General features: G+C 53.7%; 6 protein-coding genes across 6 annotated transcripts; 3 read left to right on the forward strand and 3 right to left on the reverse strand.

The window, feature by feature from the left end:
• Nucleotides 1–1,879: 1,879 nt before the first annotated feature.
• MAM_05410 (chitinase 18-3) lies at nucleotides 1,880–2,977 on the forward strand (the record flags this gene model as incomplete). Its single annotated transcript, XM_040824208.1, has 3 exons — nucleotides 1,880–1,951; nucleotides 2,128–2,260; nucleotides 2,346–2,977. 3 exons carry the CDS (start codon nucleotides 1,880–1,882, stop codon nucleotides 2,975–2,977), a joined length of 837 nt encoding a protein of 278 aa, XP_040677920.1.
• A 971-nt stretch (nucleotides 2,978–3,948) lies between these two features.
• Nucleotides 3,949–4,734, forward strand: MAM_05411 (uncharacterized protein; the record flags this gene model as incomplete). The annotated part of the gene is made up of 1 exon (XM_040824209.1): nucleotides 3,949–4,734. The coding sequence occupies one exon, from the start codon at nucleotides 3,949–3,951 to the stop codon at nucleotides 4,732–4,734; it is 786 nt and encodes a 261-aa protein (XP_040677921.1).
• Nucleotides 4,735–5,762: 1,028 nt separating this feature from the next.
• Nucleotides 5,763–6,846, reverse strand: MAM_05412 (t-SNARE protein; the record flags this gene model as incomplete). The annotated part of the gene is made up of 2 exons (XM_040824210.1): nucleotides 5,763–6,013; nucleotides 6,075–6,846. The coding sequence occupies 2 exons, from the start codon at nucleotides 6,844–6,846 to the stop codon at nucleotides 5,763–5,765; spliced, it is 1,023 nt and encodes a 340-aa protein (XP_040677922.1).
• A 2,402-nt stretch (nucleotides 6,847–9,248) lies between these two features.
• MAM_05413 (UPF0103/Mediator of ErbB2-driven cell motility (Memo-related)) lies at nucleotides 9,249–10,286 on the reverse strand (the record flags this gene model as incomplete). The annotated part of the gene is made up of 2 exons (XM_040824211.1): nucleotides 9,249–10,071; nucleotides 10,135–10,286. The coding sequence occupies 2 exons, from the start codon at nucleotides 10,284–10,286 to the stop codon at nucleotides 9,249–9,251; spliced, it is 975 nt and encodes a 324-aa protein (XP_040677923.1).
• Nucleotides 10,287–10,916: 630 nt separating this feature from the next.
• Nucleotides 10,917–11,662, forward strand: MAM_05414 (H/ACA ribonucleoprotein complex, subunit Gar1, eukaryote; the record flags this gene model as incomplete). The annotated part of the gene is made up of 2 exons (XM_040824212.1): nucleotides 10,917–10,971; nucleotides 11,106–11,662. 2 exons carry the CDS (start codon nucleotides 10,917–10,919, stop codon nucleotides 11,660–11,662), a joined length of 612 nt encoding a protein of 203 aa, XP_040677924.1.
• A 1,913-nt stretch (nucleotides 11,663–13,575) lies between these two features.
• Nucleotides 13,576–15,410, reverse strand: MAM_05415 (zinc homeostasis factor 1; the record flags this gene model as incomplete). The annotated part of the gene is made up of 3 exons (XM_040824213.1): nucleotides 13,576–15,045; nucleotides 15,119–15,202; nucleotides 15,273–15,410. 3 exons carry the CDS (start codon nucleotides 15,408–15,410, stop codon nucleotides 13,576–13,578), a joined length of 1,692 nt encoding a protein of 563 aa, XP_040677925.1.
• Nucleotides 15,411–20,463: the final 5,053 nt, after the last annotated feature.

Below are 20,463 nucleotides of genomic sequence, written 5' to 3' on the forward strand. Positions count from 1 at the left end.
GCTGCTTTAAGAAGGTGCATACCTAAAGTACACAGGCATGTAAGTTACATTGTAATGTTTAGGCAGGCAGGACCCAGGCGTCTCTTCACTTTTCGGATATTGTTATACAGAGCATTGACCTGACTCATTGCTCAGAGCCGGTCCCCATCCATATCATCAGGTGGCAATGTCCAATTTCTATGGCTCCATGGGCCATGACGCATGACGGACAGCGCGTCGTCGAGACACATCGGACACCGAAACCCTCCTTGCTTGGTCCAATGATTCTCGCTGCTGGAGCTTATTTATATAAAATGTGAGCAGTATGCAAGCGCTCCAACGCTTGCCATCAAATCCTCCTTGACCGAGACGGAACCCGAGCTAATTGGATGTGATGAGTCACGACAGCCTAAGCGGAGTCGCACGTCGAACATCACAAACTGCCAACCCATTCAGGTCTATCCACGTCAATCAGTCTATATAAACAACGCGCGGCTTTGTCGTCCGTCAATCCCATCGCATTTGACACTCTGGTCCGTCCCGCTGCTGTTAGTCTCCAACGTGGAAGTCTGCTATGCTTTGTCTCCACGGCCATGCAGGTCATACAGGTAATACAGAAGACAACAGTCCCTTTTTCCGAAGGTGTCATAAGTCAAGCAGCGATGGGGGGTGTGGGCTTCTCGTACCAGCATCATCAAGTCGGGATTTTGGCCCCACGGCTCGTGCTTCTGACTAGCACGCTGTCTTACTCATCTCACACATCGCCCACCAAGTGCGAGCGGAACCACTTCTTCGGACGCTTCACGCAGCGCTCCATAGCATATCAAGGGGAAAGCAGCGCCGTACGAACAATCTCGCCAGCTAGGTTGATACCTGGCCGGCAGGACAAACCTCGCAGTAGCCCAAAATAGCAATGTTTGGTGGCAGAGTCCTAGCAAATAAGCCCCAACCTGGTATTCGAAGGCAGCAAAAAGGGCGGTCGACAGCTCTGCAAGGATGCTTGGTCATAGAGCTTCCATGCAGGCATGTCCTGCTGTCGTTGCCAACCACCCTCGATGAGCGTTAACCGTCGATGTCCAGTTGGTTTTTCGTCAACGCCTTACTCAGCCCAAAGAGTGTGCCAATCTTGGGCCAGGCTCGGGGTCCAAGGGAGCGTGTCATGGTCAAACTGGGTGTGAGCTCATCAAACAAACCGGCTGCATCTGATTTCACCTTTCTGTCCCCGACATGCTGGGTCTGTACTTGTCTTTGAACTCCCCGCAATTATGTCATGCATCGGGCTTTCTCATATTCTGGATTTAGGAGGCCGTCGTCGGCAAATTTCGTCTTTGGATATCGCAATTCAAACGCCCACCATGCTACATTCTCCACCGCGCCGTGAGTTGTCTGGCACGCCTGGTTCAGCCCAGCATCCCGTTCTTTCTTCACCGTCTGCTGTTCTCTAATCAGGACTGGTATAAATAGTTGCAGACGGACCAAGCATGGCTCTAGCAGAGAAGCCTCCGCCCGGGCACCTTTGATGCCTGACTCGCTTGATCTGTGCTTCGATTCCATCATTGTCCCCGTGGCATCCACATATCTTGACTTCACCCCGAGCTTCAGCATGTGGTATACATCAATTTTGACCGTTTTTTTAGATGAGCCGAGGTATGGTTGCCTCTTTGATACTCTGTAAATCACATTGGTTCTTCACACATGGTAGAGCATTGAAGACCGTCTTTTCTCTTCTCCCTCTCCTTCTTCTTGTTCCTTTTCTTCCGTTTCTTCATTTTTCGGAATGGCCATGAGCTCTCATTCTCATCCGCGTAGATCGCGGATTGCCTCGAGTGTTGCGAGAGTAATGTATACGAACGCAGTATATTTTTCCAACACCCGGGTCTATCAAGGGGACACTCCTGCAATGCTTAATTACAGCTGTGTCAACCGTGTCTATTATGCCTACGCAAGTGTAGGCCCAGATGGCAGTGTGTTTGTAAGTCCGCTCCTGAAACTCGGTCATTTGATGGCATCTGGAGCCACTGGCGCTGACTTGGGAGGGCCATAACTCAGTTGAGCGATGAGTGGGCGGATGCCAGAGCTCCGATAGATGGCGTACAAGGTGCCTTGGGATCTTTGATGCATCTGAAGCAACAACATGCTCATCTTCAGGTTGTGTTGTCACTTGGGGGAGCAACGTGCTCCAGTGTTTTTCCTGCTGTTGCCGGGAATGCCCATTTGCGAGAAAATTTGGCCCGTTCCGCCTTGGGACTGGTAGAGGCATCTGGTTTAGACGGGATTGACAGTAAGTTGCGATAACATGACGGGGATTCCTGTTCGTCTGAGCTTTCAGTGCTAATCAGTGGCCCCTTACGCCTCCAACGAGTTAGTTGCATGGGAGTATCCTTGCAGTGTCGAGCAGGGCAATGACTTTCTGGCTCTGTTGGCAACAATTCGACTACACTTGGCTGAGGATCGACACATTCTTACTGCCGCGCTTCCGGCAACCAAAACAGTGCTGCAATTCATTGACTTCAGCCTAGCTGCCAACTATCTGGATGCCATCAACCTCGTGGCTTATGACTTCTTTGGCATGTGGACGCCAATAAGCGGTCATCATTCTCAATTGTACGCAATGTCTGGAGAGGAGCCTTCTGGTTCATCAGGTGTCGCGCATTTGATGTCTCATGGATTTCCTTCGGGTAGGATCCTGCTTGGTATTCCTACATATGGCCGCAGCTTCCAGCATGCCACTGGGCCGGGCCAAAACTTCAAGGGGGCTGGCGGAGACGATGGCACATTCGAATATGACCAGCTTCCTCGGAAAGGATGCAAGGAGTCGGTGGACAAGCGACGCATTTCGGCGCAGTGCGTGGGAGGTGACGGGGGCTTCGTGACATATGACAACCCCGATACGGTCAAGGCAAAGGCAGCATTTGCGAAGCAAAAGGGACTGGGTGTGAGTGGTCTCAAACGAGGGTTCATGTTGCGAGCAAGGAAATTCAAGCCGTTGTTGTGCTAATGAAGGATGCTTGCAGGGTTTGTTTTATTCGAATGGGACGGCCGACTCCAAAGAAAGATGCAGAAGCTTGGTTGCAGCAGGCTTTGGCGCATTACACACGTCGTAAGTGAATGAAGCACGTTGAAACTCCACGAGCGCACGACGACACGATGAGATGAAGGGGTTTATAAAATTGCGGTGCGGCTATGAGTTTTGGAGACGGAAATGATGGGAAATGGGATTGCGCGTGCTTTTCTACGTTGTCTCGCAGGCAAGACTTGATGGAGCATGACAGGCGTTACCGTAGCATTTGCATTTATAGAATCTATGTTACTCGATGTCCTCTTTTTGAATCTGTTCTGGGTCTTGGAAGAGATGTGACGGGCGGGCAGCACGCACGGCGTGAGCAACAGATGGTGATACAATGTGAGAGAAGGAATACAAGGCATGGCATATCGGAAAGCGAGGGGCCATTCCTGCATTCCTACTTGCTTCTTCAGTAAGATCTAGATGGTGCCGGCGGATTGCTACTGTTACCGTAACTTGCAGGGTGGAGTTGCGCGAGTTTCTTGGCACACGGGCGGAAATGTGATGCTCGTGGAGTTTTGCGTTCAATCAGGGGCGAACGGGCGACTGCTTGATGGGCAAAGAAGTTGTCGGACCAACTCACCTGCAAGGCCTGGTCCGGCGTCATCTCCGAAGGCGCATGTCGATCGACGCGAGTCCACGACGCCACGCCACTGTGCATTGTGTGTGCATGGCGCCTGGCGCCCGAGCACGTGTCGATGGCAAGGACTGGCTTGCTGGCTGGAGCCTGGCGGCGGGAGATGAGCACGAGTGACTGACGCCTCCGCCGTACATGACATGACATGACATGCACGTCAGATTGTCGTCCATCGCATCGTTGGCAACCTCCACCACGCACCCGCACGTCGCAGCACATCACAGCACCGCACCGCCCGACACGACACGACACGACACGACTGCCAGCAATGTCAGAAAAGGTCGCCGCAGACACGGCGGCGGCCAGCCCATCCGCTGCCGTGCTGCCCGACCCCGAAGCGAGGTCCATCTCCATCCACCAGCAACAAGAACATCATCATCAACAGCAGCAGCAGCAGCAGCCTGCCGAGCCGACGGCGCCGCTCTCGCCCTCGCCCTCGCCCTCGCCCTCGCCCTCGCCCTCGCCCGCCCTGGAGCCTCTCTTCACCCTCGTGACAAACGCATCCACGGGCGTCACCCTGCACCCCCGCGTGCAGTACCTCTTCTCCGACGACGATGCCTCCATCCTCGCCCACCCCAGCGACGACCCCAACCACCGCGCCGTGCTGGTCGACCTCGCGCCCGGCGACGAGGCAACCACCTGGTCCGTCCGGTGGGCATCCAGCCTCAGCCCCGACTTCGCCATCACCGCCTCTCAGCTGTCGTCGGCCCAGCGCAGCGACGACGCCGCCGAGGCCGACGCCTCGCCGATGCTCCGCCTCGAGGGCGTCGAGCGCGAGCCCCTCGACCGTCCCAGCAGCCTGCCCAGCTCCGCCAGCGGCCCCATTGGCCGCGAAAACGTCGACGCCCTGGCCGACGAGTTCAAGCGTCGCATGGCCCTGCTGAAAAGCGTCGTGAGCCAGGCCGAGAGGCGCACCGACGCCCTGCAGAGGCCCGCCCGGGGTGCCGCTCCGCCCCGGCACGTCGCCTCCCGCGCCGACGAGCATGAATCGCCGCCTCCCGCGAGCCGTTCCGCCCTGCAGCGCCCGGCTCTTCAGGATGAGTTCCCCGGCTGACACGGGGTCCAGACTCCATCCTGTGTGCTTGCTCCTACAAGACTAGACTACGTGCAATAATTGTCCTTGTCGACAGGTCTTGACAGCCGATTCGTCTCCCCCCTTTTCTTGTACTCTTCTTGGCGTCACGGTGGAATCAACGGTATTGAACACTACATTGGATGGACATGTGAACTGAGATTATGGGCATTTGGCATGGCGTTTTGGCAGATAGATGGTTCCCCTGCATGGACCAGGTCGACACTACAACACACATACTACCCGCTCGACGTGGTTTCCTCTGCTCCCTCGACTCTTCACTCTTGCGTCGTGCATCGTGTCCGAGTATCCCGGTAATTACAATGTAAGTATTTGTAAATACGCCAGACTACAGAGACGAGAATCTGTTGCTCCCGCCGTGCGGCACAGTCAAGAAAAAACAACCAACCAATCCCCCTCTCCTCCCCCAGAAGAAATCGACATGTAAACCGCTGGGAGATTCGGGGGCCAACTACGCTTGAGCAACTTGTGATCCAACCTAGGCCAGCTAGAGGCAGCCGTACATGAGCCAGCCTGTAAAGCACCAAACGGCAGACCAAGATCGTCGCATCTGAATTCTTCCCCCGGCCACATGTGCAGTTTTGCACGTTTTTCTGCCCCTAGATGCTCCTCCATTTCTTGCTTTTGTATTCTAATCTCAATTCTTCAGATTCAGCCAACGAGAGAGGGTGAGAAAAGCAAAGGCGGGAGAAGCCACGCTATACAAGCAAAGCACGCGGGTTACGTCGATGTTGACGCGACAGCGCATTAAAAAAGAAAATAACAGGTGGGAAATATGTTGGTCCTGCTGAGGTGTCTCGCGCAAAGTAAAAGCACAAATGAGTCAGTCAGAGCCTGTGTCTGTAAAACTGTGCAGATGCTGTCAAAGTCGTGCCAAACATGCTCCTGAAAAGGTAAGCCGCCTCCCGTCTTCTCGCTTCGATTTTTCTTACTGGCAACCAAGACACAGGGCCAGGCAGCTCTTCTTTCAACCTTTACCAGTTTTGAGACTACGGATAGTTGATACGGTCTCTGACAAGATTGCCTTTTCGGGCGAAAGTTCCATCCACAGGTACACGAGGGACAAGTCGTCGAGGATGCGGCATGGCGATGGACCGCAAGGTCGACGCTGCCGTGTTAGCGACGTCTTCGAGCTCGCGCTTGCTGTTCTTGTTGTTGTTGTTGTTGCCACCGCCGGTAGTGCCTCGAATGACAAAGATGTAAATAAGGACGATGACGACAATGATGATGATGATGGCCACTGCAAGCTATTAGTTCACGCCTCTATAAAAGGGATCGATGTAGAAATAAGCGTTTCTTACCGCAAATACCAAGGCACCACCACTTCTTCTTTCTCGTCGCCCTCGCAGTCTTCACAGCTGTGTTGATCTCTCCCACACCCTTGTCAAGGTTTTCGTTTACTGTTTCCGTCTGTTCCTCGATCTTCATGACAACTTCGTCCTGCTGCTCAACCATGGTGTACATATCCTGGTACATCTCTGCCAGCTGCTCCAACGTTCGTGCGATGTTCTCAAGGTCTTGGTGGCGGCTCCTCATGTTGTTCAGGGCATTCTGGGCGTTTTCGGTTCGATTACTCTGCATCATGGCCTGGGCGAAGACCTGCCTTTCGGCACCTTCGGCGATTGCTGCCTCAATTGCCTCCTCAGAGGCGTCCTGCCCAGCAAGGTTATATTCTCGGGCAACCTTTGCCAGGTATTGCTTCCTGTGAGTCTCCTTCATCGAGCTGAACGTGTTCAAAGCCTTTGTCACGTTGTTTCTCGTATTGTCGACGATAGGCGGGAAAGTGCCGTTCTGCCCAGAACCTTTTTGGGTTCGGGCTCTAAGCTGTTGAACACGACGCCTGATATCTTCAAACTGGCCGGTGATTTCAGAAGTGAGGTAGTCGAGGCGCTCTTTAGTGTTGCGAGCGTCGGCAACATTGACTTCATTCAAATATCGGTTCTGTAACCGTCCCAGGTCGTCAAACTTGGCGGTGACCTTCCGTAGCTCATCTTCAATGACTCGAATCTCCTGCAAATCTTCATTGCTGAGCTTTCCGCCGCCTCGACCAGCAGTCTGTGGCAGAGAAGCCATCTCGAAATTGGAGTCTGTGCATGATTTTTTATGGTGTGAGCACGTGTTCTTTACCAGGTTCGCCGTAGACTGCTGCGTCGCCCCTCACCTTGATAGTTGCGAGTTTGGCCGCGATTGGATTGGTATGGCTGATTTTGACCGAATCCCCGTGGCTGTTGTCCCTGATAGTAGTCAGGGGTGTTTCCCAGCGGCTGGTAGTTGTTCTGTCGTCCACCGTATCTATGGAGATCCGCGCGTTAGTCAAGAAGGAAGCCTCGCGTCAGCCTCGCAGGGCAGTCGGGGATGATCAATTATTGTCGAGTAGAACGCGAAGTGGTTCATGTTCGTAGAAGATGGCATTTACTAACCCGTTCTGTTGTTATTGTTAGTCAAGGTTTTGCCAAGCGGATTTAGAGAGGAGTCAAGAGAGTGTGAAGAGGACGGGAAAAGGGGGAGTGTGGAGCGGGAGAAGTAAAGCACTTGGACCACCAGTCCGGGAGCTACGGAGAGATCCAATAGAGCGCGCAGTGATCCCGACTCTGGAAGCTGGAGGACGATTGGAAATGAAGAGGGTACAACGTGGAGTCCAGGATGTGAATCAGAGGTCGAAACGCCGACCGAAAGGAGAGCGAGGTGAGAACAAAGTGAAACACTGACATTCATGGTGAATGGAGAGAGCACTTGGCTCTTAACAAACGGATTGTTGGCTGGATTGAGGCTGGACCAGATGTTCTGAGGAACGAGGGGGCTCTGAATCGATGATGCCGAAGAGATCGATTGATGGTTGATGGTGTGGCGTCCCAGTGTGGGAGTTGCTTGGTTCGGCTCCCAGGGCAACAGGACAAAGAATGAGAAGAACAGAGGGTGTGGACTCGAAGATACTTGCGGTCGAGACGAAGGAACGCGGCACAGATCAGCAGAGGGACAAATTTGAATCGTGGCCCGGAGGAGGTGTTGATGTTTGTAACAACTGCAGATGCGGCACGGAGACGGGAAGAAGCCGGCAGCCAGTCAGGCAGCCAAGTCTGGACAAGTTTAATGTTGGGACAAAAGGGGCAGGGGTGTCATAGTGAGGGAAAGGAAAGGGGGGCGGCGGGACAAGGAGGCGACATGGAGGGACAGGGGGGGGAAGGGCACGGGGCGATCTGGGGCTCTCGGCGGGCCAACTGGCGGGCGTCTTGACTCCAGACTCGACTCTTGCAGCAGGTGCGGCCGTGCTGGCTCTTGCTCGATTGACTGTTGAGCGAGAACAATGCGGCGTATCAGCGATCACCATGCGTTGCGCGCGGTTCGCATTCTTCCAGAGGCGTCCTCGCGGCCCCTTCAACGTTGCGAGGAATAAATTGGTTATTTTACTTGGGAACTGTGACGCAGGCCCTCGCACGAGGCAAACGGTCTGCCCCTCTCCCGATGCTGCTGATACTCCGTTCTTTATGCGTGTGGCAGGCGGAGGAGATCTCCATCTTATGCATCCACTGGGCCACTCTGGCGTCTGGCGTCTGGAGTCTGGAGATTGCACACGCACACGCAAACGCACACGAATGCACCCATCATAATTCATCAATCCCCGACCACACAATTCTCTGCAACATGAGCGCGGCGCCTCCGAGTTCCATCCGCATCGTGTCCTGCAGTGGTAGTCAGATCAACACATGGCGTCAACGTTCCGACAAGGCACCTGTCAAGCAGGTCGTGGATGCGGCGTGCCCCCAGTCAAACGGTACGACACGACGCCGCCGCGGATGCAACCTCGCCCTGCCGTGCTATTTTGATCTTGGTGTCGAGGGCAAAGAGCCCCGGGGCCTGAGCCCACCAATGACCAATGGTAACAACGGCGCTTCCACTACGTAGTTACTCTCTTTGTCCCTTCGGAGGCTCCCTGGTAGGAAAAGTTCTTTACCCACCCCGGTCCGCCTTGTTGGCTTTGTCACCTCCAAGTGCTCAACGCCGGGTTTCACGTGCAGCAAGCATGTCGATGGACACGTTCTCATAGTCACTGCTCCGATAAATAGCGAGAGTAGCGATCCACCACCCTCCGCAGGGCCACCAGAGCTCATTGTTGGCATCACCGGCATACACAGGTAGACGACCCAGCCCACCACATCCAAGACTGAACCTGCTGGGAGGAGGAATCTCGCCCGCGTCATTGTTTTCGACGCCTGTCACGCCGAAACTCATTAAAATACGGATACTCAGTCTCAAATCGCTTCGTGATCCTGATGCCTTTCTCGCCCAGCAACCCAACACATGTCCGGCTGCGCATCAAGGATTCACTGAGCTCGAAAAAGCCAATGCATCACACACAATGTCACGGGTTGAAATATTTGCTCCGTAGCTAAACTCACGAGGCCTCTGTAATACAGCTTCCGGCCTTGTCTAGCTAGTCCTCGGCTCTACATCCACAAATAACTGTAACAGTCTGGTCACTTCAACACAGCATAGGCGGACACATAGCTCACACTGAAATCACTGGGCTTCTCAACCAGGTTGCTGCGTTGATACTGAGTAATGCGAAACCGGCATTTCCTTTGATCAGCAACCTCCCCGGAGAGAAGCTCCATCGCGGCCATGGCCACGCCGATAGGATGTCTCCCACAGACTGTATTCTTCGTCAGCTTGAGATTATCCACAAATGCATCGTGGTGTCCGCTCTTGACGGCATCCATGGCCGCCTCGTCCAGGAGTCTGATGGTTTCGTGAATCGGCGGTCCAACAGGTGCCTTGTCCCCCTTGCGAAGGCTGATCAACTGTGCTGGATCGTTTTCCGGCGAATACACCATGTACTGAAAGTGAGCTCCCCAGTGGCAGAAGTCGGAGCTGATTATAAAGGCGTTTTCCTCGTCCCTCAGATATGGTACCAAGACCTGCCCCACGGCCTTTTCTTCATCACGATTATTGTCCCCAATCAGAATGGGAACAATGGCGGGGAAGTTTTGCGGTGAGCCGAAGGTCTGCTCGCACCGTTTGTACAGGAAGGGGAGGTGCATTTCCAACGAGTGCTCCGCCGAGTCTCGCGATGGGGGGATGTCGTCCATTTGAGCCGCTTCTTTGACACGTTGGACGGTGTCTCGATCCACAGTAAAATCACCGAACGGCGTGGCGTATTTGCTGTATGTGGTGACGGCACAGCCGTCGAGATAGTATGTGTGAGAGGGGCCGAGCACGAACACGCGTTTAGCCGTGGTGAGATCCAGGCATTTGTATGCCCACGCTGCACAAGGGCCAGAGAAGGCATATCCCGCGTGGCTACCTGGGATGATTAGCGCCACCGTGTCTTGGAACGGAGGCAGAAATGGACAAGATACGTACGGTGCAATGATTATTCTTGCCCCCGGTACAGGGAGTGTTGAGCCATCCACGGTTTCGGGAACCTCGGACAGGTATCTGTCGAGCTCATTTCCGAGAGTGTCGGGAGAGGCTTCATACCAGGAACCTGCTTTCCCGGCGGTCCGAATGCTCATGGTGAGTTTGTGCGTCGAGAAAGGAGGGTTATCCTTCGAATGTCACGATGCGTTCCTCCGCGATTGCACAGGGCAGATAGATCAAGCCAACGTCTGTGCGAAGCGACGACGGCATGCCGACTCCCAGATATTGGTGCAAAGGTGGAAGTGAAATGTCACTGCCCCGCCAGCAGCGTCTGCGGGGTTGTTATCACATGCAGTCCTACGAGGGCAAGGAAAGTGCAGGTACGTACGTACTCCGTATTTGGCCATCATTCTACAGTCAGCTGGCATCACCGGGTACAATGGCCAGCTTGGACAGTGGTTCAATCTTCAGTCGCATTTTATAGAGCACACGAAATCCATGCGGAAAATGGCTCGATACGGCAAACCACTTCGGGCAGCTCAAACCTGCTCTAGGGTAGGCAGGATCTCTCTAGCTTGGACCGCACTCCCCGCCCCATATATTCAGTGCCCACGGTCCCGCCAATCAAGAGACCCAATGGGCTAGCTGGCACTGCGGAAAAAATAAAATTCCCGTCGTGAACAGAATTGGCGAAGCCAAAAAGTTTCTCTCAGCCCGGGACAACCACGTCAAATCGCAACATCCAAAAGCCGCAAATCACCGCTGCACGTCTGCAACACAAAAACATGTCATTCAGAGGCGGCCGTGGCGGCGGTCGAGGCGGCGGCGGCGGTTTCAGAGGTGAGTGAGCAATGGTTGTTTTTTTCCTCCCGTCCCGCCAAATCTCCGCATCCGAAGCTCGATCGAAACCCGGCCCCCGGAAACAACAGACTGTGCGTGCTCGACAGACCAACTGACGGAAAACGTGAGTATAGGAGGACGAGGCGGGAGCTTCGCGCCCGCCGGCCCCCCCGCCGAGGTGCAGGAAATGGGAATCGTCGAACACGCCGTCGAGGGCGAAATGTTTTGCCGCTCGTCAAACATCAAGGTCCCCTACTTCAACGCCCCCATCTACCTCGAAAACAAGACGCCCATTGGCAAGGTCGACGAGGTCCTCGGGCCCATAAACGAGGTCTTCTTCACGATCAAGCCCCAGGAGGGCATTGTGGCCACGAGCTTCAAGGCCGGCGACAAGGTCTTCATCGGAGGCGACAAGCTGCTGCCCTTGGACAAGTTCCTGCCCAAGCCCAAGGTCGCCGGGGAGAAGAAGCCCAAACGAGCGGGTGGTGCTCGAGGTGGCCGCGGGGCACCCCGTGGTGGGGGTCGCGGCGGACGAGGAGGTTCGGGCTTCGGCGGTGGTCGGGGAGGTGGTCGCGGCGGCTTCTCAAGGGGCGGCGGCCGTGGTGGCGGTCGAGGTGGCGGCGGCTTCAGCAGCGGTAGGGGCGGCGGCCGTGGAGGAGGTGGTTTCCGGGGACGTGGGCGTGGCTTCTAAGGCGCCTGGTGTATCCACGGGACTCGTGCCCCGGGGGAAAGAAAGGGGGTTGGGGGGCAAGAGACGGAGGAGTGAAAGAGAACTTGCTAGATTTTGTGCGTTTGTCGACGTCTGGTCTTTGAAGGGAGAATTACACATGGGACACGTCCTGGGCGTTTTACGGGCAGATTCTTTTGGCCAGTGGTGGGTAGGAAAAGGGGTGGGTTTGGCATAGTTGTGAGCTATTCTGTTGTGACAACGACGCATCTACCCATACGGCCAGAGTTGGGTTCTGCTTTTGGGATAGTGGAAATTCAATGAGCATTTTGCAAACCCGCCCGAAGCTTGCTGTGGCGTGACTCGAACATTGAGAGATACTTCTTTACCGGCGATGGGGATCAGAAACTCAAGAGCAATCTTCACCAGCGCTGGCTGTATCAGGATCCATCCGCCATCGATCAAGCATTTCGCCAGCACAAGTGTCCTCCAATCGTCCTGCTCGTATAATCTTCGTTGAAACCGGCTGAATCCCCTCTGCGGCCGTCGGCACCGAGTGATCGACTGTTCCTTGAGCCCCAAGTCCCCAGACTGTCCGCTCATCGTCCGTCAAAGTTGCACCCTCCAAACGAATAGACATCAACGCGCAGAGCGAGCTCCTACAACACCCAGTCTTGCGTCCTGGCATTTTTCCTACCGTGCCCGTAACCTCATCAACGCCTGATCTTCTCAGCCGTCCGTCTATCCAATTGCTCCCTTACAGAGCCATCTAGGGGGCCGTCGGATCATCTCACACCAATCAACTCTACCTAACCAGCTGGCCACTATCAGACTAGGAGAAACAAGGGGAAAAAAAAAAAAAGACCACGCCACAAGGCGGGAAAATACACGCAGAAAATAAGGCGAGATGATACAAAAAACATGTCCTCAGCGAGACTCGAACTCGCGACCTTTGGATGGCCCAGATTATTTCATCTAGTCATGGACATTAAGTCTATGAGACCAACGCGCTAAACCAACTGCGCCATGAAGACCCGGAATTGCTGACGACTCCACCGCCTATCGTCAATTATCCAGCTTAGTCGGCTGCCCACATTGCAGAAGGGGCGTAAACAGTCTCGGACTCTTGGATGTGTTGATTATAAACGAACAAAGAAAGTGCCCGTGACCCTTTTGACCGTAAGAAAACCTTTCTGTTTGTTGTGGCTGTGGTTTCGTGCCGTGGGTTTGACATCGTAAGTCCTCGGACCGGTAAAAGATCGAGTCTCGAAAGTGCCAAAGAAGGAGACGGCGTTGGTGCTCTTCGAGGTTGACGGTGGCTGCCCTTGGCTGCAATCAACAATCAACTCGATGGTACAAGGGTCATGGACACAAGGAGCGGGGAAAACGTACCATTTCAACAAAAAGTCTTGGACAACACAGCGGTACGCACATGTAACAAGTTCCTCGAGGGGTATTCTTGGTGCGCATGCCCAACTAACTTACAGACTCACACTACTGTCAGTCACAATGGAACCAAAACATGGTCGTGGAATACATCGCTCGCTCTTGCACTAGTATTGTCTACCGCTGTCATCGTCGCCCTAGCAATGATACATGATACCCATCACGAGGGCATAATACACCTCACAAAACAGCAAATGTTGCCGGTTCAATAGCTGTTAAGAAACCCATATAGTTGAAAAAAACGCCGCCCTAACTGATGAAATGCAAAGAAAGAGTGTTGGTGCGCAAATGAAGGTGATTACCAATAAGATGGTATTGATTTTGTCCGAGTTCAAAGGCCGTGAAGCCAGAAGTACTCAAAAATATTTTCGGCTTGGAAGCCCATCATCATGACCTCGTCTCTATCTTTAGTAGTATAGCCCTTTTCGACATGTAAACAACAACTTCCTCTGAGTCAATGCTATGAAACGTGCGTAATAGCTGTTGCGTTGTCAATGTTGATGCCCGTCACCATGGGGCGATGCGTCGCTACCGCGGCGAGTTGAGGATGCCTTGGACGAAACGTCACCGCCAGGACAGCAAGCTTGCCCTCTGCAGTCATCGATGCAATTCAACAGGCAGGTATTCTCGCCGGTTCCGTCTAAACAGCCGTCCATTCGCAGAGCCGCGGCATCTCCTGCGTGTCGGTGTTGTTGATCCAGACAAAATTCGGGCTGAATAGTGGCACTGTGGATGCCGTAGCCGTGGAGGCACTTCCTGGCTCTCTTGGCGAGCTGCATGTATTTCTCGCCGCTGTGCTCGTTGATGGGAAAGGCAACTTGCAGGTGCATGCTGGCAACGACCTTTGTGTCTGACAGTTGCCACACGTGGATGTGGTGGCAGCTGACAACGCCAGGAAGTCCCTCAATGTCCTGGCGAATATCCTGGATGCTTATGTTTTCGGGGGTGGCCTGCAGTAGAACTCTTGCGGTGGCGCGAGTCAGGGGGATCGAAGTCTTGAGAATGATGGCGGTAATGACGAGTGACACGGCGGGATCGGAATACAGTTTGCCGGGCCAGTCGGTCAGCCAGATGATGAGGGCGGTGATGATGACGCCAACATTACCAAGCGCATCACCGAGAACATGTAGCATCATGGCATTCATGCCCATATCGGCGTGGTTGTGGCCACTGGCCTTGGCGCCTGCCTTTCTCGGCAACGTGTGGTTGTGGCCATCATGAACACTTGAGTCTCGGCGGGGTCGCTTTTGGGATGCTGAGTGTGAGTGGGAGTGGCTGATTGTTCCGTTGTTCCCCTGTCCGCCGCCGACGAGCAGGGGGGATTCTTCGTTGGCGTCGGTTTCCGAGTCGCCGACGCGGTAATCTTCACTCGTGTCGCTGCCAGCAACAATACCAGCTCCGGAGGAGGCGGCAAGACTGGCGGCGATGATATCCTGGCGGAAGCTGGCAGGGTGGATACTCATGTCCTCGATGCTTTGAAATCGAGAGTGTCCCGACTTACTAGAACGTCGTCTGGCGCGTCCCCTCGCTTGGGGGGTCGTGCGATTTTGGCCGTTTGAGTCGTCCCGAGCGGCAGTGTCGTCTCCGAAGCGGATGCGACGGGCAGTCTCGGAACTTTGAGTCGCCCGGCGTGCAATTACTTCGGGGAGCACGTCACCAACTACGCCGTCCTCGTCGGCGACGTTGCGGCGAAGGCTGTCCGAGGGCCTACCCTCATCCACGGCGTGACTGTGGTCATGGCCATCCTCTTCGTCGCCGTGGGAGTGACCGTGGCCACCAAGCACGACAAAACCGAGCAGGTTGGAGACCAGGCCGGCACATCCAACAATGAGAATGAGTTTGGGTTGGTCAATCTCGGGAGGTTCCACGAATCGAGTCAGAGCTTCGAGGATGATGGAGACGCAAAGAGCGATGAGGAAGACGGCGTTGAAGAAGGCACCTAGGATTTCGGCGCGGACCCACTGGAAGGCAGCGTGATTAGCCATATAATCATGACTTTTGAATGCAGGTGAGGAGTGCGAGGCTCCTACGTACTCCAAAGGTGAATTCATCAGTTGTTGCCTTCTGTGCTGCGACAACGGCCCACAATCCAATGATGAGGGAGATGATGTCGTTGAGCTGTGGCGACTGTCAGTCAAATCATTCATACCAGGACAGCGACAGCATCGCGCGTGGTTCGACCACGCACCATGTGGAAAGCGTCAGCAGTCAAAGCCAGCGAATGGGCGAGGAAACCGCAGATCAGTTCGAGCAAGAAAAAGGCCGTGTCAATAGCGATCATGACCTTGATGCGGGTGCTCTTGGACCAGGCCATCTTGGAACCCATGGTAGCGAGCGAGATGACTCGAGTTCAAGTGAGCGGAGCGCAATCGCAAAGGCAATCGAGGCAACGACGGATGCGCGCGCAGTCGCCGGTCGGGGCGGGCGGTTTATCGATGCGAGCAGCGAAGGCAACGGGGAACCCAGAGACCAAGACGCGATATCATGCAATTAATTCCTCAAACAAGCTCGATAATTGCTGGAGGGAGAGAGAATGAGAGAGGAGGGAAACAAAAAGCGCTGGGAAACCCGGAGACCTGGGACTGAAGAAGGGAGCAGAGCGACTCCGTACCGACCAAGGGACTTCGTACCCCGTAGGTACCCGACCACGTACGCGCCACTCGCCTACGTATGGTGGCAGCGACTTGTGGGATACCTGGAAGCAACTTGCTACGGAGAAAAGCAGGAGTTAGTCAGTCAATGAATGGGGGAGGCTAATTCTGGACATGGAGCAGTGCCAGTAAGTACCTACGTACCAAGATACTTAAGTACCCACGACCCACGCGGCGCACAATGCGCATGCAGGTACTCCGTACTCCGCTCTTGTCCGATTTCTGGCTTCACATGCAGCTCTCATGGCCTACCTTTTCATTTTCGATGTTGCTTGCCCGTGACCGGATGTGCCAAAGCCACGTTCGCTTGGACCGTCAATGATTTCATTCATGTGCCATGTTGCGTCACCCGTGCAAATAATGGTTTCGTAAGTTGCATCCCTCTGTACGGAGTACGTAGTCAGTCATCAGGCGCATTCCAGGGACAAACAACTCTCCTCAACTCCAAGTAAAGGGTCGATCTGGCTGAATCAGGCCTGTTGCGGGGGAATTTGCCTCGACATTTCCAGTTGGCGTGTCCCATTGGGTACGGAGTACGTACAATAACATAACCTCACAGGAGTCGGAACCCGACGGTCGCCCCGTTTCATTTATTGCCAAGTCTGATGTAACCGTGAAGTTGACACATCTCTTTCATTCTCCTGTGTCGTTTGTTACCGACTAGGTACGGCGTAGTTACCTGGGTGCGGCTTCTGCTTCACTGCAGTTGCAATTTGGACAGACATTGGTATCAGAGCCGTCCGCATTTTCCAACCACTTTCTGCTCTGACGAGTGATTCAAACCACCAGATACGTATCGTGTACCCTTGAAATGTCCTTCTTTGCAAAGGCTGGTACGACCCAGCTCAAGGCCTGGTGATTGTCGAGCGCCAGAGCCATTCTGTCAAGGATGGCATTAAGGACCTCTCCTCCAACTTCGTTTAGGCAAAACATGGCCCGATTCGACGACTTATCGGCCGTTTCTTACGGGCCACTTGAACACGCAACAAAGCAACACAATCGCATCGCTCCGGAAAGATAACCAGGCCCCTTTGCTCTGCCCAAATCCAGTTCCGTACATACATACGTCCAAAACATACGTGCAGGCTTCCTTTCGCTTGGACCCCGGTCCCTTCGGCTGCAAGTAGTGTGACGGCTAACCGGGAACCTTGCGTCATGGTGAGAATTTGGGAAACCAGCAGCAACTACTAGTAGCTCGTTCCTTGGCACAGTACCAGACAGTATTGGTGTGGCATTGATGGTTGATGCAGGCCAGCCCTGTTGCCACCTGAAAGCAGTGACATTTTCGAACGGTTTTTTTCATCGCGCCGAGGCAATCGTCAGCTCGAATGTATCGAGTATCCCGTCGATAGAGACAAATGCTATCCAAACATGTGGCGACTTGCCATGCTGCTGCTGCTAGCAAAGTCCCCGACGTCAATGCTTGGCCAAACTCTTTTGCGGTCATGGACTTGTGGCGGCAGAGGGCCTGCGGGGTCGGTCTTGTGGGCGGGTCATTCAACATTCGACGAGGGTAGAGCAACCCAAACAATCCCCGTGCAGCCCCTGGTTTCCGAGCTGGGCCAGACTCTGATCGTGATTGGCTTGGGTGGTTGCTCACGGGAGCTTGGAGTTTCGTCAACAAAGACACCGGTTCCAAGTTGCGGAAGCAAGTCGTTACCAACTGCACTGCACTGCTCTCGAAAGCAGTCTTCGGTGTGGATGCCATCCCAGATTTTTGTTTTTGTACCGCTTCCGAGAAGTGCAAATTGTGCGTGTCGTTGACTCAGCGAGTCGGCAAGCTGATGTAGAGAAACATTTCACTCGCAGAAGGAGCAGACTGCTGGCTCTTGCCCCGTGAGCATGCACCACCATTTGAAAATATCATTATCTCGCCTGCGTTTTTCGCCTCGTGACACCCCGTTTTCTGTCATCTCTTGCCAATCCCATCATGTTGCACGCCAGAATATCATAGGTACTGTATTGCAGAGTACATGCCAGCCAACATGCGCCCCTCCACTGGGGTCCGCGAGACTGATATAGCAGTCAGCTCGTTTGTCACGGAGTACGTGGAAGCATAATCAAAAAGAGCAACGACAATATCCATCCACCACTCAGTAAGCCGACGTCGGTTGAAGACTCGTCCTCACAGCTAATGGACCGCCGTCGTGAAACTGCTAACCTAACCAGACAACTCGCTGCTTCTTCCAGATGCAGTGGGAGTACTCCGTAGAAAGACCCACGATGCCACCGGAAGAGCAACCAAAGCCCACCTCTAAAGCGATATCCACATTGATTGTAACACGCACGAATGCACAACCACAGAACTACGTCGGAAGTGGACAGCCCTGGCCCACACTAGGACTGCTCCTATCGATATCCGCCGAGTTTTAAGGCCAACAGATCGTTCCACTAGTGCGGAAATGAAACAAAGGACTAATCCGTACACCGTAACTACTTGGTGTGTATATCTAAGCTCCGGCAGGCGTCAGCAAGCAAGCAACGCGGCCACATGTCGTTACGGAGGGCCTAGGCGTCCACGTCCGAACCGTGCAAAATCCCAACAACTGCTGGGGTGAGTACCTATCTAATTCCACAGGATTATTTGTCCGCTGCGCATTATACTGTGAGAAATCTGTACTGATGTATATCGTCGGCGATAGGCAAACATTTTGCCATGAAATTCTGAGAACCTTGACACCCAGATCGATTGCCTTGGTGTCGGTCTGCCGTGGATGGTCTTCTTCTTTTACCTTGTCAACAAAATCAAGATATTGCGATTGATTCAGAGCAACATGGGCCAGCCGCCATGTATGCTAGACGACTGTTCCTGCTGTCTTGACTGTAAAATACGCAATGAGACAACACCAAACGGAGAACAATTGCGACGATAATTTTGGACTAGTCCTTGGCGAATCGTGCGAACTGGGCAAACTTGGCCAGGGAAAACTATGCAATACTGAACGCCGCCACGGCAATTGCACATCTTGCGACGTTTCCTCTAGTATTGATGTCTGGACTGATGTCGGAGACGGGCTGCGAAAATACAACAACTGACAGGTTGACTTGAACTCGGAGTCTCAAAAATCAACAAATCCCACAGCACTGCATCAAGCCTGGACAAAGAGTTGGTAATGACTGAAAAGTCACGTACTAAAGAGTTGAGGTGACGAGTCGCAAGTACAGCATCCAAACAATATGGACTTATGTGTTGGTCGTCCTTGAAGCTATGAGACTCGTCAGCACTTACATGGGATGACGCCATCTTGGCCATCTCATATGTTCCTATATATACTTACATACCTTTAAACAAAATTGACGGGGCCTCTGGAAGATGAAGAAGATCATCTCGCGCCGTATCGGGCCTCCGTTGTATTTTTTTTTTTCAATGTCACAATACAAAGTACCGACGCTATCCCAGCGGTATGGCATAGAAGCAGATGGTGTTACACCACCCAACAAAAGTATGTATGATACAAAGGGCTTGGAGTTGGACATCGAAAGGGACCTTTGCCACTCCTTTGCAGCAGCTCCTTCACATCTAGTTACACAGACAGTCGGCGATTTCACAATCTCTCAAGAAGATTATCGGATTGGTCTTTTTCCGGTTCTACGGACGAGTCAACAGCGAACGATGCTCAGACAGAGACTCTAGAGGACGACAAAGTTGGGGGTAACCACCGCAGATTTTTCCAAACATGCTACAGCACGGAGGCGGAGCCCTTTGCATATCATGCAAACCGTGATGGGAGCAGCAGTCCACGGTCCTGAAGCAGTTTTCCACCATCGAGGCGGCGATCGCCTGCTATTAGTTACGGCGTGATGGCCACTAATGCAGCCATGTCAACAAGGCGTCATGGGAGCGCTGCTTTGAGGTTCTTGGTCACTGCCCAAACTTCAGGGGGCCTCTATGCAGACTTGGCCCCGAATAAAACTGGCATGAGATTCTGTTTGGCCATGGATTTTCAATGCTGCAGAGTTGTTTGGCACTATTTGGAGTCGGCCGGGACCACTATCTGTGAGGCTATGTTCCTCATCGAACTGGACACATTTCCAAGTCTGGTATATCGGAAAATGTCTTTGCAGCCGCCTGTGAAGTGTAGTCGTGGACCATTCTGGGAGCCCTTCTCCTATACGTGTCCCGGAGCGACTGCCGGGTAGGCAATCGTAGTCTCGACCTTGGAAAAGGCATCTCAGCCCAACTTGCTGCAGAGAGAGACTGTTGCAATACAGTACCGGTATTTACGCAGACGTTTGAGCGTACCTGGCTGATGAGGCTGTTGCAACATCCAGAGCATGGGCTTCCGCATCACATCTAGTCTGCCGTGTCCTGCCCTCGGAGCTGCGGGCCACAACAGGACGTAATGGCATCTTCGGTCTGAAGATCCTGCGGCTGGTCCATCTCTTGCGCGGCGGTGAGTATCAAGACCTCAACGATCCAGGCGGCGCATGAAGCAGAGTCCCTAGACTATGGACAGTTATTTCGAATGAAGTGACCGAGGATATCTAACCGAATTAAAGGGGCCAGGTTGGCGAATAAGTAGCTTCCAGCTGGGAATTATGGCTAGGTTGATCTCGATGTCAATGGGACCACTGTCTGATTGTTCGCTGGGCCGTTTGTCTACGCGATATGATACCGGTGCTGTACTCTGGAATAGATGGAACGTATATCAAGGCACCGACTGCCCGGGGCCAAGGGCCATTGTTACTCGGCAACGTGACAGAAATGCATGCCTGGAGATCTTCTCT

The sequence above is a fragment of the Metarhizium album genome, assembly GCF_000804445.1.
Source record: "Metarhizium album ARSEF 1941 chromosome Unknown scaffold_13, whole genome shotgun sequence".
NCBI lineage: Eukaryota > Fungi > Ascomycota > Sordariomycetes > Hypocreales > Clavicipitaceae > Metarhizium > Metarhizium album.